Source organism: Nyctibius grandis, chromosome 5 (assembly GCF_013368605.1).
Source record: "Nyctibius grandis isolate bNycGra1 chromosome 5, bNycGra1.pri, whole genome shotgun sequence".
NCBI classification, from domain to species: Eukaryota; Metazoa; Chordata; class Aves; order Nyctibiiformes; family Nyctibiidae; genus Nyctibius; species Nyctibius grandis.
Genome location: NC_090662.1, coordinates 71,544,681 through 71,560,695, shown reverse-complemented (window position 1 = coordinate 71,560,695; position 16,015 = coordinate 71,544,681). Strand labels below are relative to the sequence as shown.

Genomic DNA, 16,015 nt, shown 5'->3' with positions numbered 1-16,015 from the left:
CCCTCCCACCAAATTTTCACAATGGAAGGACATTGCTATAAGGGCCATGCGTTAATGGGATGTTTTCCTTCATCCATGGGACATCTGCCACCCGTCAGCACAGCCAAGTATGTACGACTGACAGCATGCTCCTCTCTCCTGTGATCCCCTCCATTTTCCCAACATTACAATACAGCCTAAACATAGGGGAACTTTAGCACCTCAGTTTCGTTTCCAACCTCCCAGCATAGTGTTCTTTGCTCTGCTCAGTGTCACCATGCTCTGTTTCATGGGATAGAGAGCAAGGAGAGCCATGACCTCACTCGCCAGCCCTCTAGTATGATGCTGAGGGGCAATGACTGGTAGATGACCTGCACCTCCAAGCCCTGCAGAAGAGACTGTACGCTACCCTCCTTCCTCACCAGCACTCAGTCCTCTTCTGAAAGATAAATGTGACTTCAACTGCACTGTGAGACTTGAAATGCCTCCTTCCACCTGTTTTATTTTACTGTAAGTTCTATTAATGTCTTACAATTTGTGCTACAACTAGGGAATTACTGGGACAGTACTGTGCGGGTCCTATCACCCTTATTCCGATTTAAGAGAACTACCTGACAAGTAAGTTGATAGGAATATCTATGAAAACACACACTGGAGTGCAAGACTGGAAGAATTACTACTCTTTACTCCCTGAAAATCTCCCCTTGCAGAGCTGGAGGCAATCCACTGAGGACAGCCATCAGGCTGGAGGAGCACACATACTGTAAGCCCCCTTTGCTGTGAGAAAAACGGTTTCACCTATGAGATAGGCTAGGTCCCTGCAAGGTCAGTACTGTGAGGCACCAGAATTTAATGAATGAGCAGCTAACACGTCTCTGTGTCTCACATGCATCCAGGGCAGGTCTGGCCTCTGCTGCAAGAACATTGGACAACATGACCTTAAAGCTAAAATAACACAGGACAGACATTCCCCAGGACAAATCAGAGCACCTCTAGGACATTGAGGAAGCTAAGCCCATATATAGCAGCCAAGATCTGGCCCACCCTGAGGATATGTCACATTAGTTTGTGAAGCCAGTTAATTAGTCTCTCTTGCTTCTTTTCCTGGTGTGAAGCAAGAATTCTGTCAGAGTTGAGTATGCAGTATTTTGAGAAAGACAGAGCTAAAGAGCCAAGGTCTCTTTTCTGCTCAGGAATTTATTGGGCCATTGATCTGACATGTATGTTTAGGGACAGCAGCAATGCCTTGAGGGAAATGGCAGAGAGATATCCCAGAAGCAGCAGCTTTTTCTGTGGGAACCTCATTAGCTGAGACCCTTCATCTGCAATAGCACAGCTCCCACTGAATTCTCCCACTGAACGTAATCTGGACACTGTCACTAGTGCTTGTTTGTCCTCCTCATCTCACATACTGCAGGGTCTGCATATCAAATAGCCCCTGGTTGAGCTGCCATCCCAGGGAAAAGTCAGAAATGATTCTTTAGGTTTTGTTTTGCACAACAGCTCTCCTTGGCTGTAATCTGCAGAGATGCGGGGGGGTGGGAGGGGTGGAGGGGGCACATTCCACCTCATTGCCTTTGAGTGAGGAGGCCAGCTACTGTTAGCCCCTGTCCCACTATCCCCTGCTGGGAGCCCATTGGGAGATGCAGCTAGAGATGGGTAGACTTGTGCTCTGGAGCTAGGCTGTAGCCTCAGGCACAGGAGGCAAGGTTTGCAACTTCACAAATGGAATCATTTTCTCTCAGCCTGGGAAACCTGCCTGTCTCTTCAGCATCCATCACTAGATTGAAGGCAGTGATGGTAGCAATACACAAACATCGTGGCAGACACTATGCAGGACACTCATTGAATAAACCCCACTTCCCTTGAAAGCTAATGCAGACGTGCACTGGGGGCCTGCCCAGCACGATCCAAGAGGGCAAGATGGCTCTTGAAGATCTCTCCCATGAGAGAGGTTTTTTGGGACAATCAGTTGCTGGGTGCCCTACAGGCACTGTACGCTTGCGAGCAAGGCAGTATCTCTGGATGCCACAGCTCTTGGCTGCCTGCAACCTGTCTCTAAGCCTACAGTCACAACTGAGTACCTGGGTCCGTTTTGGACCACAGAACCCAGGCACCGAGGAGGAGACCTCAGCAGATTTGAGTGAAAGGGTGTAGCAGTCGGAGGTGGTGAAGCTACTTCCTCCATCAGCCCCACGTAGCCAAAGGGCCAGGCCAGTTCAGGCAGGGCAAAAGCTCAAGGTGAACAAAAGGCTAAAGTATTTGCTGAAAGGTATACCACAGCAGTGCAAGTGTAGTCCCACCCACCCCATCCCCTTCTCCCACAGCCTGAGGAGGAAGCCTCTGTACCTGTTTATTCTTTAGGTCAAGGGAGAGCTCATAATCGGAGGCAGCTGCATGGGAACACGAGGCCGTCCCTTTGCTGCGCTGCACTCTCACTGGGGAGCCCGTGTGGTGGAGGCTCGCCTTCTGCACCAGAGGGGAACACCCCGCTGCCTGCTCTTCTTGGAGCTCCGCATGCTGGGCTTTTAGCGTCAGGGTGTCGGACCTGCCTTCCTGGCCACTCTGTCTGCCGGCCTCCTTCGGATCCTCCGTTTCACACCCGGCTTTCTTGCTTGTGGAACCGCTGGGATCGTCACTGTGAACAAAATGCAACGTTTCGCTTTTTTATTTGTTTTTATTATATTTTATTTATGATTATGTTTATTGTTGTTCACTATACTCATTCACTGAGCTGCATTTTAAATATTTAGGGAGCCTGGGCTGTGAGGGGACTCTGTCAGTGGTGGATCAGGACTTGAGGTTGATGCAGCCAAAGCTCTGATCCCTCCCTCCCTGAAAGCAGGCGTCTGTGCTTCACACACTGTATGAACCAGTCCTGGGACTCCTGGAGCTGCCCGGCTGCCTCTGCTTGAGGTGCGGCAGCTGGAGGTGAGGGGCCATGGCCTATAGACACCTCTCCTGCTCCCTGGGGCAGCTAGTAGCTGGCAATCCCCCTGCGCCCTTGCTGCCTATCGCTCAGCATCTCCCTGTGCATCCCAGAGTCCCATCTGGCATGAAGACTGGATTCCAAGCATCCAGTTTCCCCCTGAAGTTTCTAAGGCCATGTGGGAAATGATGCAGGGGCAGCTGATTGTTGCAGAGTTTCCAGAGGAACTCTTGGAGAGCTGAGAGTATAAAGATGCAACAGAGTCAGCCAGCCCTGATATCCTGACTCTTTAAAGCATGTCTGCAATACAGCCATAGCAGACTGCAGAGCTTCCAAGAAAGAAGCTGTTTCTTTCTGACCCACAGGACAGATTGCTGTGCCACTGAGATCTTGTGGAGAAAGGAAAACACTCTTTTCTCCTGTCAGCCACAGCAGCAATTGTGTGAAACCAGGGCCTGACAACAGTGCACTCTAAGAGAGCTGACACGTTGCTCCAGACCAGATGGGATTAGCATATGTCTGATCACTTGAAGTGCTGAGCAAGTCTGTTGTTAACCTCTCTTGCCGAATATTTTCAAAAATAATCCAATTTCAAACAAGATTTTGGTATTCCGGGGAACTGTTTGAACCATGGGAGTGTTTATTTGTTGTTATATTAGTCTCTTTCCAGTGGCTACAGAGAAATAATTTCTGATTTCCAAGAGTGTGCAGGCCAGTCCGCATGGACTCTGGGTTCTACTGCACCATGTACATCAGACACAGCTCTACTGGTTTCCAGGGGATGGGTATTTAGCTGAGAGCAACATCTAGTTTGGAAACAATTACTACAGAACCAATGCATTTAATTCCATTGAAACCAAAGATGCGTGCTGTCTCCCATATTTAAACACCATTGAATTATTTAATTCACTTCTGAATCATATTTCTTTCTCTTGGATTTGCTCCACATACAACCAATTCCGCTGTCACCTAGATAACAAAACATTTTATGATTGGTGTTGATGCCAGAGCAAAATCAGGGAAATTAGATATGATTTGCTGTAGTGCCCAAATTACTTAGAAGCATTTAAGTCCTCATTTTCAAAAGTGCTGTAAGCACTTAAGAGCTGAAGTCTTCTAACTGTAAAGAGACTTTGCCTCCTAAGCCTTGGAGCACTTTTGCATACTTACTAGTACTTTAAAAGGAAGTTTATTCTCTCCAATGGCAGCTCTTCTGTTCAGTAGATTTAACAATGAAATTTAGAAATATTTCCACAGTTTCTAAAAGGGCTCCAAATCTGATGATCCAAAGACAGTACCACAACTTCAGAACTAAGAAAGATCAAGGATTTAAAGGTGGAAAGTTTCTTCTTTTATACACATGCATGTAGTCACCAGTTAGACGAAAAAAATAAATTCACAGAAGAAACCAGACTCTTACATAAACGCTATATAACCAACTTTGTCAAATCATATTAAAATGACATATCTGCATACTCATCAATCAGGAAATGCTACCATTAAAATGAGGCATAAAACCGTCCTTTTAGGTTGTACACCTTATAAAATCTTTCCTTATTCTATTCCTCATACTATATAATTGAACATTCTTTTTTCTACACCTGAAGATGTACGTGTAAAGTATGTACCCATTTTTAACTCCCTCTGTTCTATGTCCATCCACATTGCAGGAAACATTAATAAAACTTTTCCCTTACAGCTCTCGCTGTAACATTTTTATTGTCAGTCTCTGTTCTATCCATTCTCATTTTAACCAGCAGAGCAGTAATTTTTATCCTCAGCTCAAGGCATGACCAGGTGAACATAGATTTGATCATGTTTTCATTGAAGTGTGTGCCAAAAGCCTCACAAGTATTTCAGTGGGAACCAGACTGTGCCCTACAAAGCAATTTCATCCAGAAGCATAAGCTCTGATTCAGCAAGCCACATATCCCAAATTGCTGTGCTGAGTCAGGGCTACAGTGCACAGTGTGCTATGCAGACTTTCTTCAGGGCAGATCAGGGCCCGGGACAGTAGACTAGAGAGTTAGTTGACTTCCCTTGGAGCATGAATGGACTCTAAATGCCAGCAAATATTCCCTGACGTGATGGTCCTCTAAACACTCGCACATATGCTTAACTATTTTTCTGAGGGCCTCCACCAACTGCTCATGGTAGAATGTGAAGTGTGTGCATGAATTTGCAGCATTCTGGCCCGTTCCTCTGTAAGGCTTTGCATCACCTCTAGTCTATGCTACCTATTTGGTTTTCTGTCGCACACAGTTTAGAGTCTGATTGAATTAACATTTATAGTGACAGGATAACCTGCATGCACTGCTAATATAGAAGGAAAAACAGCAGGCTCTGTAGAATCACAGAATAACCTAGGCTCAGAGGGAAGGCTGGAGGTGTCTATTCCAACTCCCTGCTCAAAGCAGGGCCATTTTCAAAGACAGATAAGGTTGATTTGGGCCTTCTCCAGTCAACTCTTGAATACCTTCAGACATGAAGATTCCCCAGGCTCTCTGGAAAGCCTTGTCAGGGCCCTCAGTGCACTAAAAACTATAATGGCCTCACTAGCCCCACCTGGGGCCATCACAAATACGCGCTGCACAGTTCCCCCTTTTCAGCCCAGCTCAGGGCCATCAGCCCCTGCCCCAGCAACACTGTAAGAGTGCTGGTGTCCAGCTCAACCACAGCCTTTCCCTTTCCATGGCCATGGACCCACTTAATCTGGACTCTGACCTCCAGACTGATGCCCCAGCTTGACCTTGGACCTGCCACATCACCATGGACCTACCCATTGATCACTGGGCTGTGTCTGACCCTAGGTACTCTCACTGGACCTGATTCTTACCCTGGCCAATGAGGCAGAGGGCATTGGACCAACCCAAAATGCTCAGAAGCCCCCTTGAAACTCATTAGGCATTTAGGATATTCCTCAAGACATAGAAAGGCCCTAAGACTGTGAGCACTAAGTCCACACATTCAGCCACAGATGTGTGAGACACACCACCAAGCTCAGTGCTCCCACTCACAGTGCATAACCGAAGCCCCTAGAGACACTGTGCTAGGACAGAGACGTAAGCTAACCACACGTACATGTATAACCTTGCCTTCCTCCTCTATGCATGCTCTGAGCCCAGTGAATACACCCGTACAGAAAGTATTGTGCTTACGTGTGTAATTTTCTGAGGGTCAAAACTCAGTCAAATCAAAATTAGATTCCACTGAAGCACTCAAAGGCATTTTTCAGCTAGATGTTTTCATGCTAAATATAAACTTTTTAACCCCCTGCTGGTTTGGCTGTTGTGCTGTTCAGAAAGCAATAGCAAATACTCTTGCTGAAGTGGGAATAGTTTCCACATGTTCTTCTGTGGGGAAAAAAAAACAAAGGCTGAACCACTTTTACTTAGTGGGGAAAAAAATCTCAAAAAAAAAAAGACAAACCTACTTCACCTTTGGGCAAGAGACCAAACCTGGGAAATTACAGCTTCTGTTGGTAAACTTCAGTGGCTTATAAGCAATGGAAATAAGGGGTAAAGACAGAGTTTGCTTAGCACCCTGAATGTTAGCATTACAGCCCTATGGTTCCACTTACCATCCTGTATTCCTCCCAGGTTTACTCCCATCTTGAACCTGTTTCTGAGGAAGTGTGGGGAGGCCTATTCTCTGTTGTCCAGTAGCAGCGATGGATGAAGCCCCATACGAGAGACAAAACACACTGCTAAAGATGAAAACTGATGCTGTAGCGAAATATAGGCTAAAACCTTAATGATTCTGATCTTTTCCCTCTGTCCCGAGTGACACAGTTGATTTGCATTGGTAGAGCACAGTTTTTGTTAAGAAGTGAAGGCTCAGGAGCTACTGTAATTATTCATAGTAACAAAAAAACCCAACAGTAAGAAAATTAAGTAGGGCAAAGACAGACACTACAGCATGGAAGATCTCCGGGAAAAAAATTTTATTAAGTAAATTATGGGGATTCACTTGCCTTCCCTTGGCCAGTGAGCAATCAACCTCCCTGGCTGTGGAATGAACGAAGGGAATGGAGCTATTGCACCTTCTGTTTCTTGGATGAGCAAATTTTTCTAACCACTTGTAATAATCAAAAGTCCCATACAGAGTCTAAGGTGTGAATCCCAATGCCCTGGCTAAACTCCAACTAGGTTAATTTAGTTCTGTATCCCAGCATCACCCCTGCAGTTTCAACTGTAATCAGTGTTCTTTACTTGCTGTCCTCAAGTATCATATACCACCATCTTTCACAGTTTTCACAGCTACTCTTGCATGATAAATGAAGCAATTTACTGCTAGTGATGCAATCAGGTAGGAAAGGTCTTTGAATTCTGTTTGATTGGAAGTTGGAATATTAATGTAAATCACTTGCAATCAGATAAAAAAGGAAGACTACAAATTCAGCTGTTCTGTTCCTCCTAGATGTTCCTACACGACTTTTATGACCCATAGCAACTAGTTTAGTCATTATTACAAATAGATTTAATCTGCTGTAGAAAACATCTCTCATGTTTCAGGTATCTCCTGCTACTTCTGCACTGCTGACTTGTATATGCCTGCTGGAGACAGAAACCAGCTTTGTTAACAAAGATGGTGACTACAGACAATCTGTCTCGGGGCTTATATGAAATACTATAGCTAGTTTAGCATTTCAAAACAGGGCTGTCGGGGTTCTGGGCTGAATCTTAGTGTTTGTTTCAAGAATGCAGGATGGTGAAAAAGCTCTCACTGAGACAATTCAGCTGGGCACCCATAAATATTTTTGGCTGCACAGGCAAGCGAGACTTCTGATATTTAGCTTCTATGTGCAGATTTCTCAGGAAGAGTTTCTATGAGTACACTGAGGGAAGGATGTAGGGAGATGATAGAGGAAAAATGGTTCTTATGTAGAGGTTTTTTTATTACTTCTTTTTTCCCCCCTTCCTGGTATTTTGGAAACCTAAAACCCAAATCAGTGATACTAAATTATCAAACCAGAGAAGCCCATCTGCCCATTCCTAGTAGTATCAGTTTCCCATGTCTGTACAGAGCTGTTGTATTATACTGTGTCTTGGGAGAGATTTTACTGCTTTTCAGTTCCTACAGCATCAGGATGGTGCACTTCCTTTCATATGCCTCACCACCTCTTTGCTGCTGGAAACACACATTTCCAGCTTGGCAAGGATCTGTGCTTCTAACTGTCAGCTGTGGAGCTGAACCGTGGTTATCTGTTGGATCTTGACTGTGAGGCTTAAACATACCCATACCTGATGGCTTGAGAAAGAATATGCAGCCCTTCCTCCCAAATATTTCAAGACGATTTCAAGCTTCAGACATTACATTCCATTGCCTTGCTGTCAAATACCAAAATCAGTTCACGGTCTGAGACTGATTTTCAGAGCTCTCAGAAAGGTGTTTACAGGGTAGCTGAGTGACTAAACAGGGCTCTAGGGCCAAGAGAGCTACTGTTCTCAAGGACAGTAATGTTAGTCCTGTAAGAAATTAAAACTGAGCTTTCTCACTGACCACTACATAGCTACACGCCTCCCATGTGGTCAAGACACAAAACTCATCTCTTTGCTCCTTCTCTCCTAGAAGAAAAATTATTGCAGACAAATAAGAGCAATAACAGAGTAACAAAAATAGCAATGGCTCTTCTGTACTTGAACAGTGGTGTAAGAAACCAGTCACTAAAGAGGATGCTCAGATGCCCTCTTGGCAGGTATAGTGGTTATGCAAAAAGATCTAGCTAGGAGGAAGCTATGGGTATGAGGTGTTACAAAAGTACTAGAGAGGCTGATGTCACTTCCTCTTTGTGTTCCTGTGTCACTCCAGGAGAAGACCACATTGCTGTTTCCCATTTATAACTTACCAAACACTGACTTCATGGTATACAAGGTCAGTGTGCAGGATTGTGACCTGTAACTGAGGCAAAGACCACAGGGACTAGTTGTGAAGGACCACAAAAAGTTTATGAATCCATTTCACAGAGTTCCTTATGAGGATTAGTTGGCGATTGTATATATGCTCCTCTAAAGTGCTGTAAGCAATTAGTATTATCATGGCCTGAGAGCCATATGAGACTTCAAAGCTTCAGAGATGTCAGAATAAAAAACCCTTAGAAAGTGCCATATGGAGAATTAGAAAAAGAGGTCACTAGCTAATGCCAAGAGAACAGAGTTCAGACCCCAAATCTGCAAGAACCTGTGCTCCCTCTGTCTTAAGACATTTCAGCATTTCTGCTGTCCTCTCTCCTCTTCCTGCTCAGAAAAAAAAGAAATCAATTGCTGAGTTAGCAGGGTCCAAAGTGCCTTTTCAGTTTATTTCATTTCAGTGTTCCCTGAGGACACCCATAACATATGGTGAATGGGTTGATCAGAATTCAATGAAAAAAATGGCTGAGAGAGGCTTGGTAATATATTATGGGATCTTTTAAAGGTTCAGAGATTTTTGACATGCTGGGGGTCTGAGTGCAAAAGAATTGCTTCTGATTTGCTTTTAAGTTCAGGTTTTAGGGTGACTTGGAGGCAATGCTCTCTGGGAGCATGATGAAAATGATGGAAGGCAAAAGTCTCTCCTGCCAGAGAGGCAGGGAACTTGGAACTTGATCTGGGCAAATCATCCCCTGCCAGCCAAGCTGCAGCTTTCTCAGACAGTCTCCCCCAACACAGACAAATATAGGAACAAGATTCTGATTTTGTCTACATTCACGTAACACCTTGCAAAGCAGTGGCATCAAGCCATCTTCTCACACTAGTTTTACCCAAGAGAAATTAATGATGATTAGCCAAGCTCATTACCCACCCCAGAATATATTACTTGTTTCATAGAGAGGCTGGCACACACACCTGTAAAATAGGTTTGACAGTACAGTATGGTACATATATTGGAAATCAACTAAATTTAACATCCTTTAGCATAGACTGAACCAGACAACACCTTTTCAACATTGCTTAAAGTGTTTTCAGTGAGATGTACATTCAGCAGACAGAAAATGTAACAATACTAGCAAATACCTCATGTCCCACAGGGTCCAACATGCCAAAGTCAGGGCCTCCTTTCAGACTCGGTATTTAAACATGATTCCCATGTGCTGTGTAACTCCCACATTGTTGTGTTGTTGGGCCTTTTGCTACATAACAGCACTACAGTAACTAAACTTTTCTGATGCACTCCATGCCCTCATGGTGCAAAGATGATTGCCCAGGTGTCAGTTTGGGCTGGCTGGCTGTCTGAGGGCCAGGCTCTCCATGACTACCTTCAGCCACTTGAGGACTAGGATCTCTGCTTTTTCATGGAGACAGACAGGCTCCTCCAGAGGGTGACTTGGAACAGGTAAGGCAGCTCCCACTGAATGAGAAGTGGTGTTTATGGTGCAAGGATAGCTGTGCTGGGCATTGTGGTTGTCACACAGTTTTTTTCTTATAGTTCCTATGTGTGTCTGGGTGACACCGCAGAGTGACACTTGGGCCACCTCTCTGGCATACCCCTCTTTCCTTCACCCTTCCCAGCCATGCATCCTATTTCACCATCTGCAGGAGCACAGGGCTCAGCTTAGGAAGTATCGTGCCTTTCTCAGCTGCCCACACCTTAGTGCTTGACACCCCAGGGTGGTTGCTGAGCTGTCTCTGCAGGTTAAGACTAGGAGGAGGTCACACAGCCTGTCACTGCAGAGGGGTTTACTTGTGGCTGTGTCAAACAAGGCACCTGTGCTCATCACTGAGGTATGAAAAGCACCAAGTGGACAGTGAAGGCATAGGGGTGCCTCACTCTGCAGGGTTTAATTACTTTTACTTTAACTCCAGACCTCTCTTGCCTCTGCAATGTTTGGTAAACACGACCTTTTAGAGAAGGAAAAAACAGATGGCATCCTGCATTAGTGTAACTGCCCGCTCAGCACCCCGGGAAAGAGAAACTTGGCTTCTCAGCAGCAGTCTTTCTGCCACTTCGACTCAGATCTCTTGGCTCCTCATCCCCGAGGCAGGTTTGAACATCACCGAATTCGCTGACAAAAGCCTGCTGGTGCAATCATGCAGAAGATGACAGAATTTCACTGCTAAAATGAAATTAATTCAGGACTGGGAGGCAGCAGAGCCTCTACAAGGCAAGGAAACCTTGCATATCTCCTCAGCCCATTGCTCTCCTATTCCAGCTACCTGTGAGCTGGGTGACAGACACAACTCTCGGTATTTATAGATCTAAGCAAGGGCTTCTGTGGTCTTCTTTTTTTTCACCTGTTGTGACAGACCCTGTGTTGAACTGCACCTCTGGGTTCCTTCCTAAGGGATGAGGGTAATTGATTACTGAAGGCAGTGAGTGAGCTTCTTCACAGGAAGATCTTTGAGCAACCCAGAAAAATTTTGTTTCTGTTCTCAAGTATCTCAGCTATTTCATCTTTTGTGATCACTGCAGCCCAGTAGAAGGCCACTGCTTGTGTCAAATCAAGGAGAAGGAAGCCCGGTCCTCCTCAACATAAAGAGTTATACAGCCTCAAATCACCATCCTTAATACAGACAGTCCAAACACCATTCACCAGTTTTAGGAAATCAGATATGATCCAGATTTTAACTTTGTCAGTGTGTTCAGATCTAGGGTTTTGGGTTGGCCTATGGCTGAAGATCAAGATAGAAACAGCATGGTTAGCATTCCTTCCTCCTTTCCCCAATCCAGTGACCACCCCCACAGCCTTCTGCAGCAGGCACAAAGCTCTGCTTTTCCAAGTTCTAACCTATTTTGTCACTGCTGCTTCACCCACACTCTGATCCACTTCATGTCATTTCTCTTCCCTGAGGCCTTATACCTTTTTCTATCTTTCTTCATTCCCATTTGAAAAACAGAATGACTTAGCAGCTTACACATTTGGTCATACAAGCTCAGATTCCCCTAGGGCCACTTAAACTTTTCTTCCCTATGCGGAATGAAAAAGATTCCCATTCATACTCAGACACAGACCTTTTGGGGCAAGATCGTTCCAAAAAATAGGAGTTTGCCTTGACACAACCAATCCTACTGTGCTGTTGAGCAGAACTATGGCTGGTGTTAAATGGCATTATGCCTGTGGACTGCACCAAAGTCAATGGAGGATCTAGCACAATATGCTATATTTTAAGACAATCTGTAACATTACTGCTGCTGCAGCCCAAGAAATGGCAAGCACTGTTACATGTGGGAGAAGAGTATCCGAATCCAAGTCCGAATTCCTCTAGAGAAGGACCCATGTAAGCAACAGAAGTAATGGGAAAAGGAAGGACTGGAAGAACGTGTGGCCAGTCAATCGCTGGATACAGCTACAGGCTCTCAGAAAACATCTGATGGGTATCTTTGCAGTTTCAAAAGAGAATATGGGTTTTCCTTGGCCTCTCTCTCCTATCATCTTCCTCCTTCCGGAAGAAAGGTGTTGATAGAGGCAAACAAAGGAACTAATACGACAGGGAGACTCCAGTTTCTGCCAGAGATTTTTTTTCCTGTTGAAGAGCCCATCTATCCCTCACTTTACTTCCCCACCCTCATGTTCTCCAAACTTGCCTGAAAGTGGCTGCACCAGCTGTTGGAGAGAAGGAGCAGAGAAATGCCTGTGTGGGAGACAGTGCCAAAATGTCCTGGTAGATCTCCTTTCCAGGACTGAGATGCTGCATCTGAAACTCACCTCCTGTTTCTTTGGATGCTTCCAGAAAGAGCCATTCCTCCCAGGTCATAGTACCAGAAGAATTGCCAACTATACCTCCCTGCAAGAGATTCCCAAGGTTGTTGGTAACTATGATGTTAAGGATGTTCTCTAAAACACTTTTTGCTTATAACCGTGTTTCCCTGTTTCCCCCAAAACTACATGCACTAAATGCCTTTGCAGTTCTGGACCTAGGCTCCTGAAAAGCAATTAAAGCTGCTAGCCCTGACTCTACAAAACACCTACAAAAACAGAGGAATCTACTCGCTCCCCAATTTAGGAAGAGTTCAAATATGGGTCTAGACATTACTCCTCACCCACATCTCTCTGTCAGACTAAAATCAAAACTCTGACAACTGTGAGCCTGGGGAATATTTATGTGAACTTTGTTGACCCATCCGTGCCTGTCTGCAGCATCCCCACAACCTCCAATCGTAATATCTTGAACAGGATTATTAAGTCTACAGGGAGGAAAGAATAAGAAGTAGATGAGCTGTTAAGAAGCAGAAAAAATCCTCTCTTCATGCCCGTGACCTCAATAAGGAAAAGAAATGAGAAAAGAAGCACAAATAGGATGTGCTAACAAAGCAGAAATGTTGCTCAAACTTCTCCTGTGTGTTTTCAAACACAGTGCTGTGGAGGACTTTAGCACGAATGAAAGATGTCAGATTGAAGAGCTTTGCATATGAAGTCATTTGTCCTCAGAGCACACAAGGAGCAGACCATGGGTGTAAAGGCTTGCTTTGCACTGGCATGTCCAGGTGCTGTAAGTCTGATCTGGAGTGTTCTCCATTAAGAATCAGAGGAGAATTCAGCCTCCACGATCCACTAACTGTAGGAGCTTGCAGTTGACACTGCCAGCTGGGGGCCAATTAGTCAGAGTTGTTATGCTGTTTTGTGTGGTGGGTTATAGATCTGACTTGATACAGATAGAATCATTATCATGTTTCACACCTGGGCCAGAACCACTGAGTGTCTCTGAGCTGAGATGAAGCACTGACCTCCAGACTATACACCCAATATCCTGCCAGCAAGCTAATTTCCCATTTCATGAACTAGATTTGCATTCTTTCTGTCAGGCAAGGTCAATCTTTTACAAGTTCAGACAAAATATTGGGTAGCTCAGTTGGTTTTCTGTAAAGCTTAAAGACTGATGGATACTGGTGGAAAATCATAATTCCCCACTTGTTTTTTATCAAGATGCTTCAGTGGTATCTAAAAGGAGAATTGACTTGGAGAGGGGTCCAGTTCTCATCAACTTTATCAGCCTCAGCCTTAAGGGGTATTGCATTCACAATCAGAACAGTCTCTTGTGGATTTCTCAGGAGGATCTAACTACTAGAGGACCTAGAGTGACCCAAGGGCAAAGTGAGAGCTGTACTGGGAGGAGAGATGCTCCTGGGCTACAGCAGTGAGAAGCCAAAGAGGGACATGATGCTGTGGCTATGCAGTGGATAATATTCATGGCTCTTTTGTGCCAATGCCTTCCAGCATGACTTCACAGGACAAAGAACAAACGCATGTTCAATGGAAACAGAGAGTTCAGGTAAAGCGAACTGAAGAGTCAGAGGCAGCAGACCTCCAGAAGTAAATTAAATCAGATTTTGTTTTTTAACCATGTGCTGCTTAGGGTGTAGCATACTCTTATGCAGCTCCAAGAGCTGCGAAAAAAAAAGATGTTCAAAGGTTTGATTTCAAAGAACTGTCCAAAACCTGTCCATCCACTTTTCACCCTCCCACATGCAAAAATGGAGCAACAAGCACAAAGGACATCTTCCAGGAAGAACACGTATTTCCATGTGAGTACTTCGGTAAGTCAGAAGTGAGGCAAGAGGGAACTTCACCAGAACTGCAAGGAAGGCTGGCTTGGAGATGTAGCCAATGGCTTACATGTCTCCTTACCACTAATTGGTTCTGTGATGCCAGGTAGTAACCAATCTGTGATGGTGACTAATCCAGCAGGCACTTCAGAAATGAGTACACAGCTGTTTGAAGTCTAAACTATACTGAGTTACAATTTAATTGGTCTGTAAACATGAAATAAACACTTGCCAGTTGCACTAACTGTGTTTCAACCCTGATCTAAGCAGCAGTCTTCCTACTGTAAAGTGAGAAAATATTATGGGAAAATATAAGCAGAGCTTGCCCAACTTTTCCACAGATGTTTCCACAGATGTTTCAGACCCTAGCCCTTCTGCTCAGTACACATCTAAGCCCTTCTAGAAGACTCTGTTCAGATCCCTGACCTCCCCGCTTCCTGGGAGGACTGTTCGTCTCCTTTGCCTTAAAAGCAGGTCAGGTCTCATCTGCACTTCTTCCACACAGGAAGAACCTTCACTCTCCCACAAATGCAGGTGGAACATCCTCCCTTCCCAAAGAGCTATCATCTGGCATCTGATCCTGCCCTTCACACAAATGTACCCGGATCCCATTCAGTCTCCTTCGTGACACGATCCTTCAGCCCTCCAGTGCTATCTCCATGTCCACTGCCAAAGTGGACCTGCCCCAGGCACTTAAAGTTTTATGTAGAACTTTTTCCATCACTGGAGCAGAGGTGATTTTCTGCTGATTTCCTATTCAGCACCGCAGGTGAGCCAGAGGCAGGCTCCGAAAAGCCTACGAAAGGCAACTGAATGAATATACTGTTCCCTCCAATTGTGACTCCATCATTTCCTCTCATTACTCTAACAGAAACAAATCTTTCTCATCTCAGCCCTATTACCTCACACAAAGGAAAATGGTATGTAATCCTGTTAGAGCTGGGCTGCTGCTGGACACATTTTAAGGTCATTGTTCTGGGATGCCAGTCTCCACTGTGTGAGACTGGGAGAAGTGGGAAATGCAATTACTAGGCTATTCAAATCCCTAGAATGAAACCCTGCCGTTAACAGGCAGAAGGCAGCAAGAAAAAGAGCAGTTGCTTTATGAAATTATAGGGTTTGGCTAAATCAGAGTCTAATCAGCACCTCAGTAAAAGAGCAGCGTTAGCTCCTACTGCCATCCATGGAGTCTCCTAATTCCCTTCAATGTGATCTTTGGCATCCCCAGTGGAAGCCCAACCTGCGAGATGGGTTATGGTCATGAAGCCAGTAGTGTACAAGTCCAATGGAGACAATGGTGGTCCACGTCGAGGATTTACACTGCACTTTGAAACGGGGAAGCCCTAAGAGTTCAGCACAGGAATCTGCCTGCTGCTGCCATCACCTCATACTGTACTTTGTCTCTGAGCTTCTTGGGGGTAGATTCTGGGATCAAATCTGTCTCCTAATATTCATGGCCTACAGCACCAGTCTTGCTGATTGCTGGTGCAACCCAGCTAAGCAGCTAGGGGGGAAATTCACATTGCTAAACTCATGGAGCTGTAACCCCCTGCCCAAAGAATTCATGTGCTGGAGGACAGAAGGGGGCTAGCCCTGCTTGTGGCAGCCAGTGAAGCAAAGCAGAACAATATGAGTGGGAATGATTTC

At 45.1% G+C, this 16,015-nt stretch overlaps 1 protein-coding gene across 1 annotated transcript in view; it reads right to left on the bottom strand.

Annotated features, from left to right (window-relative positions):
- IQSEC3 (IQ motif and Sec7 domain ArfGEF 3) overlaps positions 1-16,015 on the bottom strand; it is a 102,148-nt gene that overhangs the window by 33,675 nt on the left and 52,458 nt on the right. Inside the window, exon 3 of the mRNA XM_068401574.1 lies at positions 2,329-2,617. Within this exon, the coding sequence (XP_068257675.1) occupies positions 2,329-2,617 (289 nt within the window). The remainder of the gene's footprint in view (positions 1-2,328; positions 2,618-16,015) is intronic.